The 27,877-nt window shown below is 49.5% G+C and overlaps 2 protein-coding genes across 5 annotated transcripts in view; one reads left to right on the top strand and one right to left on the bottom strand.

The window, feature by feature from the left end:
* TMPRSS4 (transmembrane serine protease 4) overlaps window positions 1-27,877 on the bottom strand; it is a 39,986-nt gene that overhangs the window by 8,904 nt on the left and 3,205 nt on the right. For 2 of the 4 annotated variants that reach the window (XM_061440443.1, XM_061440441.1), the window contains exons 2-7: window positions 12,869-12,902; window positions 10,236-10,349; window positions 7,135-7,287; window positions 5,239-5,368; window positions 2,065-2,169; window positions 738-778 (exon numbers count right to left, since the gene is read on the bottom strand). In XM_061440443.1, coding sequence (XP_061296427.1) covers window positions 738-778; window positions 2,065-2,169; window positions 5,239-5,368; window positions 7,135-7,287; window positions 10,236-10,349; window positions 12,869-12,902 — 577 coding nt within the window. Of the gene's footprint in view, window positions 1-737; window positions 779-2,064; window positions 2,170-5,224; window positions 5,369-7,134; window positions 7,288-10,235; window positions 10,350-12,868; window positions 12,903-27,877 lie in introns of all 4 variants that reach the window. The other 2 variants (XM_061440442.1, XM_061440444.1) reach the window with 2 other exon arrangements.
* The window catches only part of SMIM35 (small integral membrane protein 35), a 108,019-nt gene continuing 95,825 nt past the window's right edge, over window positions 15,684-27,877 (top strand). Inside the window, exon 1 of the mRNA XM_061440447.1 lies at window positions 15,684-15,897. Within this exon, the coding sequence (XP_061296431.1) occupies window positions 15,855-15,897 (43 nt within the window). The 5' untranslated portion in view covers window positions 15,684-15,854. The remainder of the gene's footprint in view (window positions 15,898-27,877) is intronic.

The raw sequence follows: 27,877 nt of genomic DNA, 5'->3' as shown, positions 1-27,877 counted from the left end.
GTTCTCCCACGAGGCTGGTGGGATGAGTGGGACCTCAGAGCTTGTTTTTCCTTCTGATCTTCTCTCAGAACTAGGGGGTCTCCCAGGATTCTGTTGGGCTGTTGGACTAAAGGGCTTCTTGGGAAGATGAACTTCCGAGAGATCAAGTGAATTACCCAAGGTCACACTGGAAGCCAGTGGGACAGGTGCTGTCCAGATCTCCTGATGTCCCCCCTGCCCTCCCGGCCCCATGCCATCACTCTGGAGCATGTTAGTCAGGACTACTGGTCAGTTTGGCACTTCCTCCATGTGGCCTCACACCTCTCCCTTTGGTCAGCCATTAGCTCCTGAGGACAGAGGCCAATTCTCTTGCTTGTCTGGTATCTTCTACTTCCAGCTAGCGTCTGACAGTGATGACGCATCTTAACTGTTCCATGAATCTTTGCTAAACGGAATGAGCAGATGAGATTACGTGGGCCCTGGCCAGGGGTGAGAGCGGGTAGAGGCTCTGGTTTTCCTACTCTCTCTTGGATCTCTGCCCACAACAAGTGTGGAGATATGGGTGGGCAGTGGGAGGGAGTTCTTAACATCAACTACTTGAAGGAGTGTTCACCTACAAGCCCAAGGTCCAGGGAGTAATGTCTGGACAGAATAGAGTGACACTTGGAGTCTGAGTGATTTAAGAATGAGGATGAAGGTCTTCTTTCCTGCTTATTGCTGGCCCAGGACCCAAACCCTCAGAGATGGGGCGTACTCACCAAGGCACTGCAGGGAAACCAGGGAACCTGAGAGACAGGGGCTGGAAAGGAGACACAGGCATCCTGTGGCTTTTGCTTGTCTTTTGGCTGGGGGGCAGGGACTCGGGTCTCCTGGCACTATTGACTCCAGTCCCCTCCCAGCACCCGGGAAATATGAAGCCTTGCTGGGTGGGGGCTGTACAGACACCGTGCTGTGCTGTACTTAGCTGTTCAATCGTGTCTGACTCTGACCCCATGGTCTATAGCCTTCCAGCCTCCTCTGTCCATCAGATTCTCCAGGCAAGAACACTGAGGTGGGTTGCCATGCCCTCCTCCAGGGGATCTTCCCAACCTAGGGATCGAACACAAGTCTCCTGCATTGCAGGTGGATTCTTTACTGTCTGAGCCACCAGAGAAGCCCAAGAATACTGGAGTGGGTAGCCTATCCTTTCTCCATGGGATTTTCCCAACCCAGGAAACTCACCAGGGTCTCCTGCCTTGCAGGTGGATTCTTTACCAGTTGAGCCACCAGGGAAGCCCCATATAGACACCGTACTTCCACCCAATTCAGTGCGACTGAATGCAGTTGGATTCCACACCCCTACTGATAAGCATCTGCTATGTGCTGGGCCCTGCCTGAGTCACAGCCCACCCTGGGGCTCTTGGCAGCCTGAGATGGAAGAGAGCAGAGGCTGGACCAGTGTCTGCGGCACTGCAGGTTCTTCAAACAGAAGAGGAATGGGATTTTAGTGAAACTCCAGGCAAACAATCATTCTGCTCCTAGTCCTCTCCTTTTCAAGATTTACTCTTTGATGAATAAGCAGCTCTCAGCAACCTCCCTGCATCCTAAGGAGACATCATTCTCTCTGTGGGGTGACAGTGTTCCTGTAGATGCCGGGCTCTGGCACGGGTGGTAGGCATGAGAACAGGACAGCGGCCATACAGCTGCTCCCCTGGAGAGTTAGAAATGCAGAGGGGGGTACTACTCTGGCCTGGGTGAGTGGCAGGAAGGACAAAGTGGCCTTTGGAATCCTGCCTCTGGGGCTCAAAGAGAGCATAAGGCCATAGGAAACCAATTTGGTTTTCTTCTTTGACTGATGAAAGGCCGCCAGCGTGTGGACAGCACACTTTGTCCAGCTGCCCCTTGTATTAAGCCAAAGAGTCAACACAGAAAACCGCTCAGAAATGTGATGCTCTAGCTTTTGATATCGGACTGTCTGCCTGGCCAGGAGTTCTTGTTGTCTGGCTTATGTTCCCCTTGCTGCATCCGTTCGGGGCAGTCTGGCTGCAATCCCAACGACAGCGAGCGTGGCTGAGCTTTCTGGGCCAGAGGCGTCCTCTCACTTACCCACTTGAGTTTTGCACCTGAAGCTCCTGCAGGTTCTCTGTGACTTTGACAATGTCCAGATCTTGGGCTGGGCCAACGTCCACAGCTCTGAAGGTGGGTTTGCTGCTAGTGTTGGGAGGGAAAGGGAGAGAGCGAGAGATGTGAGCTGAGGCAGGAGCTTAGACCAAGATGGTGGGAGTAGCCCCTACTCCCAGGAGAGGGGGCAGCGGAGGGTGCTGGGTGGGGTGTGGCAGGGGAGTGGAGGTGGTAAGCGAGGGTAGTGCCTGCTTTGCTAGAGGACAACGGATGTTTCTTGACATCCAGGACTCAGCCCTGAGCACAGCGCTGATGTGGACTTGCTTTTTTGGGCAGGGAAGACTGGTTCAGAGCCCAGAGCTCTGAAGAAATCCTATGGACGCTCTTTTGTAACTCCCAGCTCTGTCCTTATTCCAAATGTCCCAGCTGTTTCTCCTGGTTCACAAGGAGGCAGAGGAAACAAGTTAGCACCCATCCCTACCTTGGAGGGAACTAGATGTGGACATTTGGTTCTCCAAACGAGGCATCTGGTCTGAATGTGGTAGTGGGGTACATTTATGGTCCCTTTGAAGGTGGGACAGGCCAAGATCAGGCTTCACGTGCATTCAGACAAACATCTCTCTCATTTGGATCACTATCTCTCTTTCTCTCCACAAATCCATGTTTGTTTTCTTTCAGACCTTGAGTATAAGTCTTCCCTCCTCCAAGAAGTCTTCCCTGATTAATCTCATCTTTCTGATTGTTGCTGTACTGAATGTACCTCTTTTCCATCTCTCCTGTCCTTGCCTATCCTTTATACCAGTCATGCTAGCGTAAGCTCTGTATGCAGGTTTGGGTCAACCCAAGACACTGGCTGACTGGCACACTCTCACATGCCCACCCAGGAATCTGGCACTACTTGGATGACCCAGCCATGGCACTTGAAAGGCTGAAGTCTAGCAGTGCTGGGTTTTGTGCTGAGAGCCCTCAAGCCTGAGATTCTTGTCCTGGCTCTGACACTAGCTTGATTTGTGACCCTTGGCAGGTCACATTTTCTCTCTGGGTCTCTCTAAGCCTCAGTTTCCCCCTCTATTAATGATGGGTAGACCAGATGATCTTCAGAGTCCTTCCCATCTTGAGGCATCTAGAGTTTTGTGGTCCTGGGACAAGAAGGCCCTCCTAGCCAGGGAAATCTGAGATACAAAAAGAAGGATCATGGTGGAAGTGGACATTCCCAGGAGAGTTAGCCTCTATTCACCAGTTACATCATGATGAATAATTCTGATCAGCTTTGATCTTGCAGAGCCCAAGAGCTAGATGGCTTGATGCCTTAAAGAGCTTAGAAGGACAGAAAATCTAGGAGCCTTTTACCTTAAGAACCCCTGGAGACATCCTGGTTTCATAATCAGGCTGCAGCCTGCTCTGCTAGTACAGCTGACACTGCAGTTGGCTGGCCTGCAGTAGGAGGGGGGTGCTGCAGCCAGGAGGCCAGGCTGGGGTTGCTGTTGGGGGAGGGGTGACGCAGGGGCAGGGCTTGCCTTCCTAGCTCTCCTTGGAAATGAAGGGGGCAGGGTGTCCTTTCCGGAGGGTACTGCAAGTTGCACACTGTGGAGGGCAGAGAGCAGGAGAAACCTGACAACCAGAGAGCAGAAGACGCAAATAGTTCTGATGGATCGGTGATGTCTGTCTAGAGTACTTACTGAAAAATGAGCTTGAGGCTGCTCTAGGATTTGATGGAAGAGGATTCTGTGATTGATTGATGGACTACGTCTGCCTAGGATGTATCATTTACACCTAGTCTCCGGGTCCAGTTTCTTAGAATCCTATAATTTGGGGCCTGCCAGGAAGAGATTACCCCCTGTGCAGCTGAATGCATGGGTCCTTTTTTATCCTCTCCAGTTAGGCTCTGAGTGATCAACTGTCTCCCCTCTCCTCCCTTTATAGATGAAACCTCCACAAAAGAGAGAATTACCCAACCTAGAAACAGATATAATTCTGACACCCAGGAATTAGGGGGTCTTGGGCACACATTCCAGCCCTCTTGCTCCCAGCTACTATCCGATCAAGTTATTCACCTTCTTTGAACCTACTTATAGAACAGATAGAATAGTAACTACCATTTTGGTTTTTGCCAAGATCAAATGAATATAAATATGCAATGTTAATTACCCTTCTTAAAACTGTATATTTTTTCATCCACTAAAGATTTAAAACTGCCTTTGAAATTTGCTGAGAGCTGAGATTGCCCATGAAACCCCAGTGAGATCAGGTTCATTTAAACTAAATTTTAACCAATAGGACTTTGAATAAATAAATAAGATTTTTTTTGTATTCTGGGGCAGGGATGGCAGCTTGCCAAACCAAGAAGAAATGAGGGTTGAGGAGTAAAGGAAAGGAGGGGATTATAAGGAGCCTGAACTGTGTGTGGGGGTGGGGATGGGGGTGAGGGAGGATGGGGGGGCAGATATTCTTTTTTCTTTTTTTTCTTTTGAGGGCAGATATTCTCTCTCTCATAACCATCCTATGAGGTTGGCATTGCTTCTCCCATTAATTCTTTTTTAAAATTAATTAATTAATTTGTCTGTAGGCTTCCCAGGTGGCTCAGTGGTAAAACAATCTGCCTGCCAATGCAGGAGACATGGGTTCGATCCCTGAGTTGGGAATATCCCCTGGAGGAGGAAATGGCAACCCACTCCAGAGTTCTTGCCTAGGAAATCCCATGGACAAAGGAGCCTGGTGGGCTATCCATGGGGGTCACAAAAGGGTCCGACATGACTGAGCCACTAAACAACAACCAGGTCTCAGCTGTGGCACGCAGGATCTTCAGTCTTCATTATGGCATGCAGGGTCTAGTTCACCCACGAGAGGTCAGACCTGGGCCTTTGCATTGGGAGCACAGAATCTTAGCCACTGGACCACCAGGGAAGCCTCACCACCTCCCCCCACCACACACACACATCTCCATTAACTCTTCAACAAACTGAGCCTTACAAGATTTAACTTCATGCTGCTTGTAAGGAAAAGTGTTTCAAAAGCAGTTGTCTGACTCCAATACCTACAATTTTTAGGAAAGAGACAGGAAGGAGGAAGGAAAGAGGGAAAGGGGAAAAGAGGAGGGAAGGAAGAGAGGGAGAGAGGTCATGGGGTGAGGTGACAGCCACCGGACCTTGGGCTGGGTACCTGTCATAGCCCATCTGCCGACAGGCGGTCTTGGCCAGAGCTTCTGTGAAGCTGTCGAAACAGGCGGAGGCCCAGTTCTTCGTGGCGGGGTTCAGCACCTGCAGGGTGGATCGGTCCCTGGAGAGGCGGACTGGGAGGGAAGGAACCCGGGTCAGCTCAGGGCAGGGGTTCATCTGGCTCATCTCCCAAAGAATTTATCATGTGACCAGCCCAAACTGGTGGTCCAAACCCTCCTGGGAACGGGGGAGCCTCACAGAACACCAAACCTTTCCACCTCAAGAGGAGTTCCTCCTTTTGGCTTTGCCTGATTGAGTCTCATTCTGACAGGAGCTAGGGTGACCAGGAGAAGGCAATGGCACCCCACTCCAGTACTCTTGCCTGGAAAATCCCATGGATGGAGGAGCCTGGTAGGCTGAAGTCCATGGGGTCGCTGAGGGTTGGACATGACTGAGAGACTTCACTTTCACTTTTCACTTGCATGCATTGGAGAAGGAAATGGCAACCCACTCCAGTGTTCTTGCCTGGAGAATCCCAGGGATGGGGAGCCTGGTGGGCTGCCGTCTATGGGGTCGCACAGAGTCGGACACGACTGAAGCGACTTAGCAGCAGCAGCAGCAGGGTGACCAGATGTCCTGGGAATAATCTCCATTTTGACTTTTGCCCTGGCATAATTATTAATAGCTCCCTTTCCACTTTTGGGCTTCCCCTGTAGCTCAGCTGGTAAAGAATCTGTGCAATGTGGAAGACCTGGGTTCAGTCCCTGAGTTGGGAAGGTCCCCTGGAGAAGGGAAAGGCTACCCACTCCAGTATTCTGGCTTGGAGAATTTCCTGGACTGTGTAGTCCATAGGGTCACAAAGAATTGGACAAAACTGAGTGACTTTCACTTTTTAGATGTATTTGCATATATGTATTTGATGGTTGTATTATAAGGCCTTCCTACCCGTGGTTCACACAAGTTCTCTTGTCTGGGAAAACTTCTCAAAGAGGAACCTTGCTCTTTTTTCCCATGTAAGGTCAGAGAGGGGTAGGCGAGTGAGAATTGCTATTGGCAGTAGGGTGGCAAGGCTCACAGGCATTTGATTTCTGATTAAAAAAAGGGTCAAATACACAGGATGTCACTCAGCCTTGCCCTATAAAAGCCCCCATCACCCATGCCCTGGGCTGTCTTTTCTTTGCAGAGCCCAAGTACTAGGTGAATCAAGCTGGAGTAACCCAATCCAAGGAAGAACATGGGTTTTTATGTAAAAACCATCCTTTGAAGGACCTAGCTCAGTCTTGTTCCATAACATGTTACAATAAACACTTCTATAATGAATAGCCACCCCTGGTGGCTCAGATGGTAAATAAACTATCTGTAATTCAAGAGACTGGGTTCGATCCCTGGGTCAGGAAGATCCCCTGGAGAAGGAAATGGCAACCCACTCCAGTATTCTTGCCTGGAGAATCCCATGGACAGGGGAGCCTGGGGGACCACAGTCCATGGGGTTGCAAAGAGTAGATACGATTGAGCAACTAAGCACACATGCAAAATAAATAGAAGAATCAATAGCTGGCTAGTGGCCATATGGTCTCTTTGCAGTCCTCTTGAAATAATAGGTGTCAGAGAAAAAAGGGAACTCCCCAAGGTCGTTCAATTCAGCGTCCAGGTGCAGCAGGAATGGGGCAGGCTCAGTTACAACTCCCTGTCCCCTCTGGTCCACATTTGTTCATCAAAATGTACTGAGTGTTTGCTAGATGTTAAGTATTGGGGATCCAGTAGATAAGACATGATCCTGTTTTTAAGACTCTTACAATAGGGAAGGAAGCTGACTTGTCAGGTAGCAGATGCTATGCAGTGGACCTGAGCCAACTTCCTGCTCTGTCCACTCCCCTGGCCCCTTGGCCCCTGGACTCACCTGCCACTGGAGGTCCGTCAGGGAGTTTCTTGACGCAGTACTTCTCATCCTCCCCCGAGGCACAGTCCTGGTGGCCATCACACACCTGCTCCCTTGGGATGAAGAGGAGGGGCTGCCCACAGAAGAAGAAGTAACTGTCCAGAATCACCTTGACTGGAAGGCAAGGGCAGGGAAGGGCAGAGAGGGCTGATGGTCAGGCAGGCAGCCCAGGGGTAGGAGAGGCTGTGTTTCCCTGAAAACCTGCTGGGCCTGGAGACAGGCAGATATGGGTTCCAGGCCCACTTCTGCCACTTAATTACTGGTGTCCTCAGTCTTCTCATCTGTAAAGTGTTGATAGTAACACCAGTCCCCAGAGTCTATCAAGATCATGTGTGAGGAGCAACTCAGAAATAGCCCCCACTCGCTTCTCAACCCCAAGTATTGGCCAGGGCCTCTGTGGATGGAGGAGATAGCACTGGGCCCGGAGTCTGAAGACTTGAGTACTGGCTCTGCCACCTCCTGGGTGACTTTAGACCAATCGCTGCCCTTTCTGGGCCCAGAGTCTGAAGACCTGAGCACTGGCTCTGCCACCTCCTGGGTGATTTTAGACCAATCGCTGCCCTTTCTGGGCCCGGAGTCTGAAGACCTGAGCACTGGCTCTGCCACCTCCTGGGTGACTTTAGACCAGTCGCTGCCCTTTCTGGGCCTGGAGTCTGAAGACCTGAGCACTGGCTCTGCCACCTCCTGGGTGACTTTAGACCAGTCGCTGCCCTTTCTGGGCCTGGAGTCTGAAGACCTGAGCACTGGCTCTGCCACCTCCTGGGTGACTTTAGACCAATTCCTTGCCCTTTCTGGGCTTCACAGGGTTGTGGAGAATGAACACGTAGTGGGCTGGTGGTTGTGAAAGTGTCTCTTCGCTATCAAGCGCAGTTCTAGGACAAGGTGCTTTTACCTGGGGTTGAAAGAGGCTGGCATTTTGCTTGCTTTGTCTTCTGCCTCCTGCCTTCAGAGTTTATTGCTCCTTCTCTGTCTTGGATGATGGGAAGGAGTCTGATGTTTTTAAGTCCTCAGGAAACAGATATTTCAATACTTTTCCAAACTCTCCCAGCTCCTCCTGTCTAACCGAACTCTCCTTTGGCCTGAAGCTCCCCTGGGCAGCCTAGCATCACCCTTGAGTGGCCCTCAGAGTGATGGAAACAAGTGTCATGATGGGGCTGCTTATCACTGCTAACAGCTTTCCAGGCATTGTCACCTGGAGTCCTGACAATAACTTTAGGAGGTAGGTGCTATCATTAACTCATGTTACAAACAATGATATGGAAGTTTAGAGAGTTAGGGTTTACTTCCCAAGCCACATGCAGTTAGGTGGAGCCAGGATTTCAATTAGTCCGTCCAGCTCCAAAGCTCTTTGCTGCTTCTCCCAGCCTTCCCTACAGGAGCTTAAAATGTGACTTCTTGGTCCTGATGCTCCTGCTTTGAGAAGTAAGGGAAAAGGAGCAGATCAGCTATTTCCTCAACTTTCAGGGTTTGGTTCATGGTCAGGAGCCAGGGTCAGAAAGGGTCAGTCCTGCCTCCTGGGGGAAGCCAGGATACAGTGTCATCAGTTGAGTCCCCAGAAACCAAATGTTGGAGCCCAGCCCAGGAAGGAAGTTCAGGTTACTGCTTCTAGTTGCAGAACCTGGGGGCCCCGGGCTGGAAGTCACTCAGGACCTTCTGGGACAAGGAAAGCCTGACTCTAAATCATGTATTAGTACCTGCCCTGGCTCACCCTGAACCTGGCCCTGACTGCTCTCTCCACTATGGCGGGGCACATGGTCAGAGAAGGTAAGCTCATCTTACTATTAGTTTGAGCCAAACAGGCTTAGGACAACAAATCTGCTGATGCCCACCACCACTCTTGGGTCAGCCAAGGTCTAAAGGGTTTGGGTTTATCTGCATCTCATGTCCCCGTGGGCACCCAGGATGGGTGATGTTTATGTTCTGGATCTGCATTTCCACCGCCATGAGGTGGAAATGGACATGCTCATTTGGGGGCCTGATTGTCTGTCCAGGCCCCTCAACTGCCATATCCCCTTTCTCTGCCTCAGTGCCCAAGTGGAGACTGAGGGGTTGGATCAGATGAGCTCTGAGTGTCCTCCGATGGGGCGGAGGCCGCGCCAGGCTCCTGGAAAGCCGTCCTGGCCTGGTGAGCAAACACATGCCCTTGGCCTCAGCCCTACATACGCATGATGACTTCCACTTTTGCACAGCCTAGTTTTTAATCCAAGTACTTTACACACATTACCTCATTGGTTCTCTGATATCCCTCTGATGAAGATAGGGTATTTTACAGGCGAGGTAACTGAGGTTAAGAGAGGTTGGGAGACTTACTCAAGGTCACACAGCACCAAGAAGGGGCAGCACCGGGATCCCCATCCCAGGTGTCTTGAGTCCTAGTCAGGTCCTCTTGGCCCTACTTCCTGGGTGAAATCTGTGGTCAGTACCCTGCTTGGCTATGGTGGGGGGTGGAGGTGAGGGCTCAGTCGTAGGATGGGGTGTGGGGGAGGCTGAGAGGGACAGGCTCTGGGAATCAGGGCTTGCTTGATTCACTCATTTTTTGCCTGCTTGGATCACACTGGGTCTTAGGCTCCAGCCATGGTGAAACCAAAGCTCAAGATGGGGTGAGGTGCTACCCTCCTGGGCATCTTCCCTAATGCCTCTTCCTTCTTCCCCTCCTCACAAGCAGACATGCTCTGCTTCTCTAGCCCCAGAGCTGCCAGAATTCACTCAGCTCTCAGTCTGCAGACCTGGAAAGGAGGAGGCTGGGGGCGCGGCTGCTGCGCAAATTGCCTGAGTAGCTTTGTAACTGGTGCAAACTGTGCTTTCCTGGCAGAAGGAATCATCGGGGACAGAATCCATCTGGGATAGACGGGGGAGGAGTTCATCTCCCCTCCACTCCAAGAGGAAGACTTCGTTCAAAGCAGGGGTGGATTCAAAGCTATATGCACATCTCCTCCCCTCGACTCTGCTGGGGTGGGAGGGGTAAGGATGGGTAGCGCTGGGAGGTGAGGGCAGGGGAGGGGTGGGTGGGAGCTACCCCTTGCTGGGGTGAGGTTGGACACTGGGTGGGGGCTGGGACTTACTGAGGACGGCCACCACAATGATGGTTGCCAGGATCAGCACTGCTGCGATGATCGGGATCCCTACTTTTTTGAAGATCTCCAACGGGGTGCGGGATTTGCGCAGGGGGTTGACATCTGTAGGGGGAGGGAAAGAGCAGTCAGCTCTCAGAGGCTGCCCCTGCCAAGGGCTACAGCCTCCCCACCCTCTGGCCCTGGGAAAACTTTGGGTACAGTTTTGTTTGGTGCTGGGGTTATTCCTGCAGACTAGGCTCAGCTTCCTCAGCGCGTGGACCCCCACCTCCTTTCACTTTCCCGGGCTTGTCCATCTTTCCCGGTGCTCCTCCCGCCATGGTACCTGTCCTAGGATGTTTTACTCTGTCCAGTCTGACCTGCGTCTGCCCCAGGAGAGGCCCGTCCCCTTTCCTTTTATATCACGTGACCTCTTTCCTGGGCTTCCCAAGTGGCGCCAGTGGTAACGAACCTGCCTGTCAATGCAGGAGACGTTAAGAGACAGGATCCGATCCCTGGGTTGGGAAGATTCCCTGGAGAAGGGCATGGCAACCCACTCCAGTATTCTTGCCTGGAGAATCCCATGGTCAGAGGAGCCTGGCAGGCTATAGTCCACAGGGTTGTTAAGAGTCGGACACGACTGAGCACATGTGCAGGCATCCTCTTTCCCGGGTTAACTTTTGACCAGACTTTGAGCTCCAGGTGTGCAGGGGCTGCCAGCACAGTACGTGCTTGTCCAGTCCAGTGTGCTTCGTAGCTCAGTTGTGTCTGAGTCTTTGTGATCCTACGGACTGTAGCCCTCCAGGCTCCTCTGTCCATGGGATTCTCCAGGCAAGAATACTGGAGTAGGTTGCCATGCCCTCCTGCAGGGGATCTTCCTGACCCAGGGATTGAACCTGCATCTATTATTGTCTCCTGCACTGGCAGGCGGATTCTTTACCACTAATGCCGCCTGGCAACATTAATAATGTTATTAATAATGTTAGTGGGTGTTGTTTTTCAAGTTCCAGCAGTGAGTGTTCAAAACTATCCTCTTTCCTGGGGCCGTGGACATGGAGACATTTTGCTCCTTCATTCATGTGCAATTTCTTCATTGAGCACTTACCTCTGGGGATACAAGGTTGGCTGGTTTTCCCAGACGTACTTACTGGGAATTCTTTGATGAGTTCCCTTGTCCAGGGCCCAGAGTCTCTGCCTCCCTGATGTTCTCATGGAGAACATCATCATGAAGGGAAGGGTTTTCTTGGTTTATTGTCTATAAAGTTTACTGTTTATAAAGTTAACCAACCCTCTGACCTGTGAACAGCGTCCCTGCCTGCCTCAGTTCCTTCAGCCTGTCCAGCCATCTGCTGCTAGACAGAGCTTCCTAATACTTTGCTTTCATCCTGTCATGTCCCTGCTCCGGAACCCACAAGGGCTCCCCACGACTTCCATAACTGGACCACACTCTTCTCTGGGCTTTCAAACCCAGTGTAATTTGGCCTCCTTCTCCCAGTCAGATGGATTCCCACTGCTAGTCCTCACCAGCCCCGGTTCCACACAAACAGATTCACTCCCTGGTCCTTGCACAACCTGTAATCACTCTTAACTTCAGGATTGTCACTTGGCACTGATTTCTCCCTCCCGGGCTCCCTTAATTGTTTTCTCGTTTGGCAGTTCCCAGGCTTACTCAGGTGATGGAGCGCTTGTACGTCTGGTGTTCTTTGGGGATACCAGGGAATACTGATATGTTAAATCGCAAAGTAGAAACTAGGCATCATTTTACCTGCTGAAGATTGTATTGTTTGTGATCTTTATTAACCCATGACCCTGAAATAATAAGCTATCAAAGTAAGTGGGTTTGGTCATTTCCTTATGAACCTGTCATATTAATATTTGTTCTCTGCTCACTTTTTTTTTTTTTTTTTTGCTGATCCAGGCTATAAGACATAGGTATCAAAAATTTAAGGAAATGGAACGAGAGGAAAAACAATCCCTCTATATTTGGGAAGACTTTATCTATTAACTCCTTTTTTCTGCTGTAAGTCAGGCAAATACTGCTATTTTCATTTTATATGCTATTTTTTGCTTTTATTTTTTACAATTTAATTAAACAAATTTTTGGCATGTGGGATCTTAGTTCCCGGACCAGGGATCAAACTGGCATCCTCTGCAGTGGAAGTTTGGAGATTTAACCACTGGACCGCCAGGGAAGTCCCTCCCATTTTCTGTTTTACTAGTGAAAGCACTTTTGTTCAGGCTGTTCCTCGGCAGCATGGTCAGACTGTAAACTTCACGAGGGCAGGGACATTAGCTCTTGTATTTACGCTGTAGCTCAACGTCCAGTCCAGGGCCTGGCCCATGCAGGCTCTCATAGTATTGTTGAAGGAATGAGAGAATGAGGAACTGAATGAGTGAATTAGAGAGTCACTGCCACTAGGGTTTTAGGTTTGTTGATCCTATTTCTCCAGAGACTGTGCCTCTTTCTTATAACGAATCCTGGAGATTACACTCGCTCAATAAATGTTTGTTGAATGATGGATGGGTGTCTCCCGTAGCATTTACCACTTGGAGGTGGTGGTGAGGGTCCTGCAAGAGGGGTTTAGTATCTACTTGGTAACTGATTGAGGCCGAGGTAGACAAATGAAAGCTAGACCTGAGCTTACCGAGGCTGTTCAGGGGTCGATTGATCTCAGGATCCTGTAATTGAAGGAAAAATAGTGAGTTAAGTGAGGGAGCCTTTTAAGCTGGGGCTCTGAACTGAGGGAAGGGCTTTTATCTACATTCTCTTTTCCCTGTTAAGTCTAAGTTGGAGGTCTCCATGATATCTAAATAATTGGTTCAAAATATATAAATCAGTTATGCATTCAAATGACCTGGTACAGCAGATTTACTAGTTGTAGCTACTAGTTATCAATTATTAGAAGCAACTGGCTGCTGGGCTATTGTGTGTTTTACTGAGTTTCTAAGATGATTTTGCTTTCTTTTATGTTTTTGTCCATCATTTGTCTACTTTTATGGATGATATAATTCTTTAGAAACTTGAACAAACACTTCACAAAAGGAGATGCTTCCATGGCCAATTAAGTGCCAAAAGATGCTTGATATCATCATTCATCAGCCTAATGTAAATTATTATTATTATTTTTACCATGCCACACGGCTTGTGGGATCTTAGTTCTCTGACCGGAAGTTGAACCTAGGCCTTCAGCAGTGAAAGTGCGGAGTCCTAACCACTGGACCACCAGGGAATTCCAGGCCAAAGTAAATTCAAACCACAATGAGACATGTCTACACAGACACCAGAGTGGCTAAAATTAAAAAGCCTGACAATAACAAGTGTTGATGAGAATGTGGAGCAGTTGGAAATCTCAGACACTGCTGCTGTGAGTGTAAATTGGTATAAATATTTTGGAAAAAGGTTTAGCTGAGTTTACTAAAGCTAAACAAATGACTCTTCTCTGATTCTATGACCAAGAATTAGGGCCAAGAGAAATGAGTACATCTGTTCAGCAAAACACCTGTATAGAAGTCTTCCTACTATATCCAAAAGTCAATCACTGGTGGAATAGATATGTAAATTGTGGTATATTCATATAATGGAATATAATTCAGCAGTAGACAAGAATCAGATCAGATAAAATCAGTTACTCAGTCGTGTCCAACTCTTTGCATCCGCATGAATCGCAGCACTCCAGGCCTCCCTGTCCATCACCAACTCCTGGAGTTCACTGAGACTCACATCCATCGAGTCAGTGATGCTATCCAGCCATCTCATCCTCTGTCGTCCCCTTCTCCTCTTGCCCCCAATCCCTCCCAGCATCAGAGTCTTTTCCAATGAGTCAACTCTTCGCATGAGGTGGCCAAAGTACTGGAGTTTCAGCACTAGTGCAAATGCAATGACACATGGAGTAATCTCAAAGACATAATAATAATAAAAAAGAAACTATAGACACGAATATCATTTCATATATATGACCAAAAGGTAAAGGTAATCCATGGTGATAGAAATCATAACAGTGATTATAATGAGGGTTATTGGAAGGAGCACAATGGAGCCTTTTGGAATGTTGGAAAACTGGATCTTGATCTAAGCATTGATTACATGGGGGTATATTGTTGTTCAGCCGCTAAGTTGTGTCCAACTCTTTTGCAGCCCCATGGACTGTAGCCTGTCAGGTTCTCTGTCCATGGGATTTCACAGGCAAGAATACTGGAGTGGGTTGCCAGTTCCTTTTCCAGGGCATCTTTCTGACCCAGAGATTGAACCTGAGTCTCTTGCATAGCAGGCAAATTCTTTACCACTGAGCCCCTATGTGTAAAAATTCATTGAGTTGTACATTTTAGATTTGAGTAATTTACTGAACATATATTATACTCAACAGAATAGACAGAAAAAAAAAAGCAACCAGGACACTAAAGTATTTCTTCAAGTGTAGTCTTGTCAACACACATACAAAAATATATACACAATGACTCTCATGCAAAGTACTTACACCCTTTCCTGCAATGCAGAGGTTAGGGGAGGGTGCTGCCTAAGTTCATGCTTTCCTGCCACTTGTGAACTCTCTTTTCTTTCTTCCTTTTCCTTGTCTAGCACATGACCGGGAGCCCCTGGGCAGGGCGAGGTCTAGGTCTCCACCCCGGGGCTCACCTGCCCACTGGCTGAGGTCACAGCCATTCTAGACCAGGTGGGGAAGCTGCAGGTCCCTGGACATTTCCAGCTGGAATTTCCTGAGTCCCATTGGGGATTGAGAGGGACTCTTCTAATGCCTGGAGGGGAGGGTGGTGATCTAGATTATAAATTGTGGGGTCCCTGGGAGCTACCTGCTCTCATGGCAGACACAGTCACTGGGAGAAGGAGCTTCTTCCTTTCTTCCTCAACTCTGTGGTCTGCTCTGGGGACGTGCCTGGCTTTGCCCTATGGGGGCACTAGGCCATGGGTAGCTGGGGGATGCAGCAGAGATGGCCAAGGCTCTGCAGGGACCAAGTTGGAACATGGGCTCTGCCTCCTATTAACTGTGAGCCTTTGGGCAAGATACTTAACCTCTCTGAGCTTTAGGCATCCCCTCGGCAGAGCGGGGAAAATGACACCTGCATCATAGTGCTGCCGTGAAATATCTAGTGGGAAGCGCCTGGTTCACAAAGCAGCTTCCTTCCGGGCCCTTCCTCCCTGTGCCCCCAGACGCTTGGCCCAGGACTCTACCCCAGGAACTCTCCAGTCAGGCAATCTCTATTTCTTATTGCCTTTGCCTTCGGTGCTTTGCATCTGGCTTGTACCTAGTAGAGGCCCAGTAAATGACAGCTAGAATTCTGGGCTCTGTACTGTAGCTCCTTCTGGGCCATCTCTCCTCCACCATCACCAGGGCCTGCATCAGCAGCTACTTCCAGGATGAAGATGAGAACAAATCTGGTGACTCCCTCCATTTCGGTAGCTACAGAGTCAGGTGATGTTACCAACAGTAATCTACACACAATCAGCAAGTAACAGTCTACAAAGCTCTTTTGTCTAATTCAGTCAAATACAAAGGTGAAAAGAAATAACACTTGTCTGATAACCAGAGTGGTTCAATAGCTAAGTATTAAACAACTATTTGTTGAGGGTCAGTGTTGTACCAGGCACTGCTCTGGGAGCTACGGATTTAAAGACAAATGAGAAATAATTATAGCAAGGATGGGAGAAGTGCCAAACAAGGTATGCGGGACCCTGGTCTTGAGAAGCTTGTATCCTGGGGTGAGGTGGGGGTGGGGGAGTCAGGGGGAGAGTAGGGGAAGGTGGGGGAGAGTAGGGGAAGTTAGGGGAGAGCCGATCATCAGCAGATAAACCCAGAGAGAGCTGGGTGCTATGCGGAGAGTAATGTGGGTGATGGGAGACAGTGCCTGGCTGTGTGCTGAGAATGGGAGATCTAGGGAAGGGATCATCTTAGAGAGCACCTCTGGTCTGAGGCTTGAATGACCGGAAGTTGCCAGGCAGGCAGGAATAAGCTTGGTGCTGGAGGAACAGAATGGAGATCAGTGTGGCTACAGCAAGGAGGGATAACAGCTGGTGAAAGATTCAGCTGTGCTTCAAAGATAAAGGCAATGTGTGTGTGTGTGTTCAGTCACTCCGTCAAGTCTGACTTTTTGCAACCCCCTGGACTGTAGCCTGTCAGGATCCACTGTTTATGGAATTTTCCAGGCAAGAATACTGGAGCGGGTTGCAGTTTCCTCCTCCAGGGGATCTTCCTGACCCAGGGATGAACCCAAGTTGACCTCAGTTTCTTGTGTCTCCTGTGTCGGCAGGCAGATTCTTTACCAGTGCGCCACCTGGGAAGCCCCTGAAGGCAATGTGTGCTTAGTCGCTCAGTCATGTCTGACTCTTTGAGACCTCATGACCTGTATCCCACCAAGCTCCTCTGTCCATGGGGATTCTCCAGGCAAGAAAATGGAGTGGATTGCCATGCCCTCCTCCAGGGCCTAAAGGCAATCGGCCTTCCTAATAGATTGAATGCTTTTGGGTTTTTAGTGAACAGGCAAGAGGGTATATGCTGAGATGTGGAAGGCTATGGGAGGGGCAGTTTGGAGGGGTATCAAGAACATCCAGTTAGTGGCCAGTCCCCTGTCAAGTCCTTCTTTTTCACAGAGTCTGCCTGCACATAAGTGTCTGCATTGGTTGAAGCAGGTAGGTCGAGTCTCTTTTGTTTATTATTTCAACAAATATTGACTGTTTTCCTTTGGTGGGTCCAGAGTTGCTCTAGAAGCTGAGAGCAGGAACCAAAGAGGCTTTCAGCCTGTTCTTGCTGGGACCTTGAATTCCTCATCTCTGAACTGAAGTGACCTCAGCACCCCGGGCTAATATGCTTTCTGTCGCTATCAACTGAATAGTGGTCATTATACAGAAAAGCCTTACCTTTTAGAATACAAAAGAAAAATGGGGAGAAAAGCCTGCAAACTAGAAGGATAGAGGCTGCGGGTGTTTTGGTCATGACTGCACCCCTGATGTCTCCTACAATGCCTGACACATTATGGGTAGTTAATAAATCTTTGCTGAATGAAAAAATTAAGGAAAAGATTGCAGTTTTAGGGCTCAGTCCCAAGCTAGCCTTGAAGAAGCTGGCTGTTAATTCGCACAATAGAATATTATGCTGCAGTCAAAACACACAGAGTATACTGCCGCGAAGTACTACGAATGGCTTGAGCAATTTCATATTAAAGGAAAAATTAACTCCCAGAAGACTTCATAGAACACAGAATCTTTTCCGGAAAAAGGCAAGGAAATTATGAACATGGCATTCAGGTTGATTCTAGCACTCTTTCTGGCCTATCAAATATGTACAACTAAGATTTGTTGAATTAATAAACAAAAGAGACTTGCCCACGTCCCTCAGCAAGGAGATCGCCTGGTTAGATATAGGTTATTGCTAAATCCTAGCTTTTGTTTTGGGTGGTAGGTTTATGGAGACTTATTATGTTACTGAAACTAGGGGGTGAGCTCCATACAGTGAGACCTGCATGGGCCAACAGTGAAAAATGCCATGAATCAAGGATTATGATTTATCCAGGGCCATGTATCTGAGGGTCAAAGAGAAAACAAAAATGCAGCCACCTGGCTCTGCTGAGGGGTTCAAGGTGTTAAACTCTCATCCTCCCGATGTTCTGCTCTGATTCCCTCCAGGCCAGGGTAATGTCTTGCCTTGGAGCTGATAGAGTGAAGGGGGCTATGAGGCCACCAAAGACCAGCTGTGTCTCCTTCCGCTTTGCTGGAGGCGTCTCTGTTTATCCTCAGCTTGAACTCAGCCTCTGGCCACAACTGCCACAGCCCAGGCCCAGCCCTGCCCATGCAAAGGCGTTGGCCCTCCTCTTTTGGTTGGGGCTGCTGATGGGGTCACCTGCCTTATTGACTCAGTCTGCCAGTAGAGCCCTGACTCACAGGGCCAGCCAAACCGGTGTCTGACCCAGGGCTTATCCTGGAATAAGGCTCCTGCTGTCTGGAGTAAAACAAAAGGGCAAGAATCCCTAGGGCCCCGGAGACCCCAGAGCTGGAGGGACGTGGGAGGTGGGTGGAAGTTATTTGACTGGAAAACATTACATTAGTGCCTACTGCCTGATTCTCTCAGAGAATCTTCTTACCTTGCTTCTCAATTGGTGGCAGAAAGACATTAACCCAAGACCTAAATATGGAGGCAGAACAACTTATTCTGCAATTGGGTATTGTTACATATCTTTCATAAATGCCACGAGGATTAAATATTTTCACAACAACCCTGAGAAATTATCCCCACTTTATACAAGAGAAAACCCAGACTCCTATAGATTGAGTGGTCGCTATGGCCCCAGAGTAAGTAACAGATCCAGCCCTTGAGGCCAGCCTCTTGGGCTTGGTGGACTGTTGTTTTCATTTCCCCACTGTTTCAGGAACCTGTTTGGCTGTTGTCAACCGGTACTGGATCCTTCTGATTCTCCACTCCCCTGCAACGAGGTCTTCAGTTCAGTTCAGTTCAGTTCAGTCGCTCAGTCATGTCCGGCTCTTTGCGACCCCATGAATGTCTAGTTGCATATAATTAGCATGCAATCAACATGTAGAACTTAACTCCCAGCATCTCCCCAGCCCTTCTTCAGTCTGGAGACAAACCCACCTCTGCATGATTCTTGACTCTGCTAAATTGTCCGTGAGCAGGGCTGAGAAAACCTTCCTCCCAGGCTGAGTTAAGGAAAGGCCTACTACAGTGCTTGGTACCTGGCAGGAGCTTTATTGATTTACTACCCCTTCTTCCCTCTGTTCTTTTAGCTTTGCACCTTTATCACCTGCTCTCCTTCCTTTATTTACCTTTATTTTATTTACTTTCTTTCCTTTATTTACCTCAGCCACTGCTGTTTTGCTATTTTTTTAACTTTTAGTTTTGCACCGGGGTACAGTCGATAAACAATGTTCTGATAGTTTTAGGTGGACAGCAAAGGGACTCAGCCGTGCATATACATGTATCCATCCTCTCCCACACTCTGCTCCCATCCAGGCTGCCACATAACACTGAGCAGAGTTTCCTGTGCTAGACAGTAGGTCCTTGTTGATTATCTGTTTTAAATACAGCATGTGTGCATGTCCATCCCAAACTCCCTAACTATCCCTTCCCCTCAAGTCCCTGCTGTTTTAGATCCCAAGAAATTCCTGGTTGTATTCAGCTCAGCTCCAAATCACAGATAACTATCTCAGCTGTTTCCCCTCCTGCACAGAGGTGATGAATCAAACAGAAGGCAGCTCTTGTTTTTAAACAGGGGCGAGGATTAAGTGTACTGTAGGAAAGACAAAGACCCAGTTGGGGGAGTATGAGTTCTCATCTTGCCCTGTCTTCTGACTTGCTGGGTGAGCTTGGGCATGCTCCTCGACCTCTCTGAACCTCAAGATGCCTTCAGTAATTGGGAGCTCTCTTTTAGAGATGATGAAGCAGAGAAGAGGGTAACTAACCGCACAATGAAATGGGCACCACCAGGCTAATAATGAGGCAAAGAAGAAGCAACTGCTCACAGAGGCCAGAAAGCCTGGTCAGCTCCTTGGTGTGCTTTCTTTGCCAAGTAGCCTGCTCTTGGACCTCATTTCTCTCTTCTTTTCTGTAATGCTATCTCTTCATTCCTTATTCCAGAAAGAAGTTGGTAGGGGCGCAGAGCTGGCTGATTGGGGTGTAGAAGAAGGGAGAAAAGCAGGGGTCTACAGAAAGGAGGTTTCTGGCCCTGATCTGGTCTGTGGCAGCTTCAAGCTCCCATGGGGTCTGAAGCCCTAGCTTCCCATAGTCTCCCTGGGAAAACTTAGAGAAGGGATGCTGCTGTTGCTAGGTGACGGGATATACAGGTCCTCTGGGGCTCTGGCAGGTGGCAGCTAGGTTGCTAAGGCTGGTGATACGGTAGGGAGGGGGGAAACCCAGGGGAGGGGGTGGGGGAAGTTCTCTGGGTGAGCCAGGGGACCCAGAGGCTGCTCCCAGTTAGCCTGCAGAGTGGGGCTCGGCCATCGGCTGGCTCAGGGGCTGCTCTGAGGGGCCTCACACAGTTCTGACCCATGAACCTGCATCTCACTCCCAACCTGACGGCAAGCAGTTACATACTGTCCATCCGCAGTCTGATGCCTTTGGCAGGCTGAAGCAAGTACTCTCTCTCTAGGGTGCCTCAGCCATGACAGGTAAGGAGGGTGGCTGTGAGTGGGGCTGAGGGATCACGAGTCAAGAGAGGAGAGTGTGAGTGTCCTGAGACGAGCCTGGATGGGAAGCAGCAGCTCTGAGTACATGGAAGGTTCTCAGAGATGACAGATCATGCTGGCTTTCAAGTATCTTTTGAACTGTTAGAGCCCATGGCCAGGCAGACCCCTCAGCCATGGCCACGCACAGGTGGGTATCCCCACCCTGGCAAGGAGGGGCCTCTGGATACGCCCTTGCTCACTCTGCCTTGGGCAGAGATGTCCTTATGGCAGCATGCTTTCCTTTGGACCAACCTCAGTCTCAGTTGCTACATTCAAAACCATTTTGTCTTGTTCTAAGCCACATAGATGCCGACCTGTTGGCAACTTGAGCTGAGCACCTTGGCCCCATCCCAGCTTATAATGGCTCCAGGGCAGGGCCTGGGGCGGAAGGGAGGTGTCGGGTGACCTGCCATTATCCTGTGGCCAGCCTGCTGTTCACTGCCATCAATTAAGAATCAGCCTTTGTGTTCAGGCACAGCTCTCAACTCCAGGTAGGGCCAGGGCAGAGAGCAAAGGTGGCTTACAAGTGAGGAAACTGAGGTCCAGAGGCACTGTGCTGTCTCGCCCCAGGTCACATGGCTGAACATTGTGAAGGGCTGGCGGGAGGTATTAGTACATGCCTGTTGGGTTGAGTCAAACTGAAGGAAGCTGGGGTTCCCCAGTGCAGAGCCCTTGCCTCCAGCTGATTTTGCTGTTACCTGTTGCTCCTACAAATCCCACCTGAGGGCCAGCCTTCGGCCTCAGGAGGAGCAGCCCCTTCTCTGCAGCCTCTCTGAGTTCTCCTAGCAATTCTACTTTATTCAGTTTGCTTTCTGACAGTGGCTCCATCCAGCCCACTTTCCCTTCCCTGCACGGTGTGATGGGAAGGAAGGTGTCCCCACCTCTGCACACCTGAGGGCTATGCCTGTGCAGAGGCTGAAGGGGACAGGAAAGTCGCCAGGAGGCAGGCCACCCAGACTGACAGGGACCCTTAGGGGTTTGCCTTTGGAACTGCCTTTTAAGCTGATGGATCTCAAAGCTTGGCAGGGTTCTCTAAACCTTGTAATTTACCTGAACTAAGGAACAGCCATCTGTGATTCAGGCTGAGGTTGATAAAGAACCCCACAAAGTTTATATTGCCTTGGAAAAATCATACTCCCTTGGCTTGTCCTGAATTGTCCTTTAAACTTTAACAGGGAGAGAAATGGTGGGGAGGGAAGAGGGACTTTGGTGTTATAAAATCTGACTATTTACCTGCGGAGCTCTTTTTTAGCTACTATTTACCTTAGGTAAATCATTTAACATCTTCTGGACTGAGTTTTTTCCTTCGGAACTCAGGTGTGATAAACCTTACTGTGATAAAACCTGACAGTGAGAAAGTTTCCATCAGGTACTTTACCTCCTAGTTTCGATGCACCTTTTCAAGCTCACAGAAAGCCGCATCTGGTCTTCTCCTGGTCAAACAGACCTGCTCATGGTCCCGCTCACTTGGTGTTTGTGGTCTGAGGAGGGGTGTCTCTGCTCTTGTACCCTCTGAACTCTGAGTCAGGAGCACTCTGAGTCAGTTCCGCCCCTTATCGACAGTGTGATCCTGAGCAAATTACTCAGTTTTTCTGTTTCCTCATCTGTAAAATGGGGAGAATACGATCTACTTCACAGGGTTGTTGGTGAGGATTAACTGAGGTGACGTACACAGTGCTTTGATGTACAGAGGAACTGTTGATGTTGTTCAGTCACTCAGTCATGTCTGACTCTTTGCGACCCCATGGACTGTAGCCCACCAGGCCTCTCTGTCCATGGAATTCTCCAGGCAAGAATACTGGAGTGGGTAGCCATTCCCTTCTTCAGGGATCTTCCTGACATGAAAATTCACCCCTCCAACATGCCCCGGAGGCTTGGGGAGCAGGACTCCCCGCAGCAGTGGAGGAGGGTCTGAAGGCGGCTCCGCACAGGGAGGACTGAGCGGAACTGAGTCTCAGTTCCCAGCGGAACTGAGAACTGATTTTCCCTGTTCCACATGAGGCCAGAGAACCAGCTTCTAGTGGGCTGGTTTGGCTGCTGCAGCAAAGAGCTGCCATCTCCTGGCTGAAGTTTGTAGTCATTCCGGGATCTCTGCCTGTGAACCCTGAACTCGTGATCCTGCAAACGGTGCTTCAGCGCTGCTTCCGTGGCTGCTCCTCATCTATTACTTTGGAGTTGTACAACGTGAAGCTCCCTTCCCGCATTCCCATTGTTATTGTTCAGTCACTCAGTCGTGTCTGACTCTTTTGTGACCCCATGGACTGTAGCCTGCCAGGCTCCTCTGTCCATGAGATTCCCCAGGCAAGAATACTGGAGTGGGTTACCATTTCCTTCTCCAGGGGATCTTCCTGACTCAGAGATTGAATCCAAGTCTTGTGCATTAGCAGGTGGATTCTTTACCACTGAACCACCAAGGAAGCCCCCTGCTTTCCTGCCCACTCAGATGACACTGGGAGCGCTTGGTGAAGTTTCTCCTTTCTGGGCTGCCGTTTTCTAGAGGAGACTGTGCTTCATGCTGGATGGATGGAGCACGGGCCTCAATCAAGTTTTTTAGCCCCTGGTGGCCTCAAGGATGTGTGTGTGTGTGTGTGTGAGAGAGAGAGAGAGAGAGTGAAAGAGAGAGACAGAGACACAGATAGAGCTAGACAGAGATTCAGTGTCTTCCTTTTAATGAGACCAAAATATGCATAGCATATAGCACATTGCCTATTACATAGTAGGAATGCAATAAATATTAACAACAACAACAACAACAATACTACTAATACTTTGTCCATTCAGTAAGACACTGTTCTGGGCCTGGAGATATAGCAATGAACAAGTAGGCAAAGTCCTTGTGCCCATGGGGTATATATTGTATTACTTAAATTAATAATTCACAGTATTAATATAGAACCTAGGAAGGGCTTGACATAATAGATACTAAAATATCATTAATTATTAATGAGAAAGCCTAGTAGAGGGTCTAGCATGTGTGTAATAGGAGCAGAGCAAATGGTAACTATTTTATGGTTTCATTAGGTCAACGATTCTGACTTCAGGAAAGGAATTGAAGGATGAGGATGCCCTGGTGGGGAGAATGACCAGGGCAGTTAGGGGACCTGAAGTGATGTCATGGGACGTGTGTGATCTTTCCATGAACAAAGATTGGAGGATGCAGGAGCCAGAGAAGTGAAGATTTCAGGTGGCACAGATGTGGTCCTTTAAAATATGTAGGGCTGGACTTCCCCAGTGGCTAAGAATCTTCCTGCCAATGCAGGGGACATGAACTCCATCCTTGGTCTGGGAAGATTCCACATGCCGTAGGGAAACTAAGCCTGTGTTTCTCTATTGAACCCGTGCTCTAGAGCCCAAGAGCTGCAACTACTGAAGCCCGTGCACCCTAGAGCCCATGCTCTGCAGGAGAGAGAAGCCACCGCCATAAGGAGCTCACCTACCACAACGAAAGTGTAGCCCCTGCTCACCACCACTAGAGAAAGCCTGCACAATCAAGACCCAGGGCAGCCAAGAATAAAACATAAATAAAAGGTTAAAACACGTGTAGGGCCATCTCAAGGTGGAGGCAAAAAGGATGCTGAGGACAAATGGGGCCAGTCACATAAAGATGGCTTTCTCTTGGCAAAGGGAAGATTGTTATGAACCACGGAAGGACTATGAGTAGAAGCTGAATCGTGAAGGAAATTTCCGTTCTAGACAAATGCAAGGCCAGTGAAGCACTCTGGGGAATCCTGGGGGGATTTGGCGGAGCCCCAGAGGTTGCTGCAGCAGGAGGGAGGCAGGAGAGGAGTGGATGGGGGTCACAGTTCTTTCAAATACTGCAGCTCTGGCTTTTTCTCTGTCCACGTGGGGTTCTATATTAGATTTCAGAGGGGCCAAGGGCTCTGAGGCTGAACCAAATTTGGGGAAACCACTTATCTGGAAGACCTCTGAAGTCCTTTCCTTAGGCCTATGATTCTGAAGAGCTTGCTGTTAATAAGGAACTTCTGTTACCTCCTTGCCAGATAAGATAGTCCTAGTGCTGATTTACTCATAACATTCTCTCTTTAAATCAATTTTCTGTCCTTAGTGATCTCATTGTAACTTGCTTTTCTCCTAGGTAGCATCAGGCATGAACCTTGTCCTAGGCCTTCTTGAAAGTCTGAGTTAATCGTGCCCACTGGCTTCTTGTGTCCCTGTATTTTATTTCTTCCTTAGTGACCTTTAGTAGCTTAGCAAGGAATGCAGTCTCCTTGCAGAAATGACATTGTCTTTATTCCATTTGGTTGTACCAGCTGATGCAGTCTTCCCTAAATGCATACTTTATTATAAAATTTATCAGCTTCTAGATAGGAAACTGGGGCCCTCTGGTCTTACAGTTTCTAGTTTAAGTTCAGGTCTTATGGGTCCACATCTTCGAGGAGATAGGACGGCAGGACGGAAAAGCAGGGGACTGGGTCCCCAAATCCCAGAGCTTAGGGTCCCAGCCCTGACTCCTCTTGGCTAAGTGATCCTGCTCAAGTCACTTGAGCTCTTTGAGCCTCAGTCTCCTCATCTGTACAAGGAGGATCACTACATCTCAGAGAGCGGGGGTAAGAGGCAGAGAGATTCTTGGGACTTCCCTGGCGATCCAGTGGCTAAGACTTCATGCTCCCAATGCAGGGGGCCTTTTCGATTCCTGGTCAGGGAACCAGAGCCCACATGCTGCAACTAAGAGAGTTCACATGTTGCAACTAAGCCCTGGTGCAGCCAAATAAATACATATTGAAAAAAGGATTCAGGGTGATTCTGGATATGAATGTGCTTCTCAAGCCAGAAAATGCTGCTCTTGCTGTGTTCAGGTGGAGATGAGATGCAGCTGCTATTGTTACTATTCTCTTTAGAGTGTCAGTGATTCTTTCTCACCAGGGTAGGTCCTCTGACACCCTGGCAGGACCCTTTTCTCTGGGGATCAGAGGCATGATCATGCATGTAGTCCTCAGTGTCAGGGTGGGAATGGAACGAAGGTGAGGTGGGGTGGCCTCAGCTACGTCGTTCCCTTTCTGTTTCATGTCCGTGGGTGAACAGATGCTCTGCTCTGCCTGAGGTGGGGGGAAGTAGTTTTCCTTGCTTCTAGGAGAAGGAAATGGCAACCCACTCCAGCATTCTTGCCTGGAGAATCCCAGGGACAGAGGAGCCTGGTGGGCTGCCGTCTATGGGGTCGCACAGAGTCTGACACGACTGAGGCGACTTAGCAGCAGCAGCATTCCATCCATAGAGAGCATATGGAGCACATGAGCTTAGATTTTGGGTGTTCTCTGAGTCTCCCACCGTGTCCTGCCCGTGCATAGTACATACTGTATGCTCAAGGAAGCACATGCTGAATGCATGCATGCATGTTATATAGGCAGAGACTGACTGCAGGAAATGCCTAAAGCATCAGCCACACCAGCAGGCAGAGCCCCTGCCAGCCCGGTGTGCTGCACGTTTCGTGACAGAAGACGCTGCTGACACCCCTGGACGTGTGTCCACCCCTGAAGGGGTGCCAAAGCAGCCTCTTGCCCTCTTCCTCAAGTGTTTCTTTCTCCTGCTACCCTGTGAGAGTTTCCAGTTGCGTGTGGATTATTCGAGGAAGCTGGAAGCTGCTCTGGGAAGGAGGAGTGGAGAGAGGTGTTGCGGTTTTGAGTCTTAACTCTTGTTTACGAATTTCCCTGCTGTGATCATGACAGAGCTGCAGGCTGTGAGGTGGATTTAATCACATCGCACGGCGATTGCCACGTTGGCTGTGCTCAAACTCTTTCTTTCTTATCACTGGGGTTTCCAGGTGGGCTCAGGCCTCATCCCAGCCCCATCTGGGATGAAAACAGCTGGGGAACACCTCTGGTGGCATCTGGGATCTTTCCATTCAGACTTGGATAATCTTGTTTTCAGTGTCAAATAAATCAAACTGCTAGGTACAGGGGTTCCAGTCTTTGGTCATTTGTTTGTCCTTTGTTAGCAAACATTTATCAGGTGCCTATTCCGTGCTAGGTCCTATGGTAGGTTTGGGGCTAAAAAGATGGAAAAGACACAGACCTGGGCTTCTATATACAGTGGTAAAGAATCCACTTGCCAACGCAGGAGACAAGACAGGTTTCATCCCTGGTCCAGGAAGACCCCACATGCTGTGGAGCAACTAATTCCATGTACCACAACTCTGGAGCCTGTGCTCTGGAGCCTGGGAGTCGCAACTACTAAGCCCACGAGCCTTACTGAAGCCCGTGAGCCCTAGAGCCTGTGCTCCGCAGTAAGTAAAGCAACGAGAAGCCTGCACACCAAAACTAGAGGGTAGCCCCTGCTCGCTACAACTAGAGAAAAGCTGCGCAGCAGTGAAGACCCAGCACAGCCAACAACAAATAAATAAGTAAAAATAACAATAGAGACACAGACCCTCCTCTCAAAGCTCACAGTCTGGTAGTAACTCTGATGTTTATAAAACAATGTGGCAGATGAATGCATTTCAGGTTTTGGGGAATCACTGTTGGGGTGGATCATTGCTTGGGCATTTGAGGTACTTTTTAGAGGCAGATGTTTTTATTTGAGCAAGAAGGAAGAGTGAGGGGAGGTGAGCTGAGGAAATCTGAGAGGCCTGCCAAGATTTTCAGGCCTGAGAACACCTGTCTCCGGCTATCCTGGGTTAGTTCTGGGCTTCAGAAAAGTTTGTCCAGAGTTCTTGAGCCCTGTTTTTGGTTTCTTCCATGTTCCCCCTCTGTCCTGAACTAGTCTCGCCTCACTTCCCACATTTAGCTCCTCAGTTTCTCAGTCTTTGTCAAGGGCACAGATGTTTGCTGCAGATGACCGCTGGGGTCTCAGTGGCACAGAGCGGGGGCAGGGAGGATGAGGGAGAGGCCGGGGGCAGGACCAGGCCTGACTTCTAAACCACTTCTCCACGTCTTCAAGCCCAGGCACAGAGCTCTACCCCCAGGGCTGCAGGGAAGAGCCCTGGGAGACAGAAGAGGGCCTGGGGCTGTACATCCACCTTCTAGCCCACTGTTCCCTCCACCCGGCATGGCCCATCTCCCTGCATCCCAGCTCCTATGCAGCCCTTGGCCTCTGCTGACCTCTAGCCAGGCCCACACCCTGGTCTGGCTCTGACAGCTCCTGTGTGTCTCATCGCAGCCTGTGATACTCAGTTGTTTGGTAAAACTCCTGTTTCAGGAGTGAAACAAATTGTTGATAACCATCAACCCCTTCCTACCCTCCATGTGCTCTAGGCGCTGAGCTCCGTGAGTGCATGGCCCACGTCTGCTCTGTCACCAGCGAGTCTAGTGTGGGTGCAGAGAAGGCACAGCACCCATTTCTTGGGACGAGGTGGGGCTGTGCCAGGTTCTAGGCGTGGCTCAACCTGAAGCATGAGCACCCAGCAGTTGCTGGGACTTCACCCTTGCCCAGCCCCCCTGAACTCCAGGGCAGGGTGGGGACCCCGAACCTAATCTCCATGGAGAGCCTGCATGACACCCCGAGGGGCCCAGACCCC

This window comes from Bos javanicus, chromosome 15, assembly GCF_032452875.1.
Source record: "Bos javanicus breed banteng chromosome 15, ARS-OSU_banteng_1.0, whole genome shotgun sequence".
NCBI classification, from domain to species: domain Eukaryota; kingdom Metazoa; phylum Chordata; class Mammalia; order Artiodactyla; family Bovidae; genus Bos; species Bos javanicus.
Note: the sequence above shows the minus strand (reverse complement) of the source record. Positions and strands in the feature narration are given on the sequence as shown.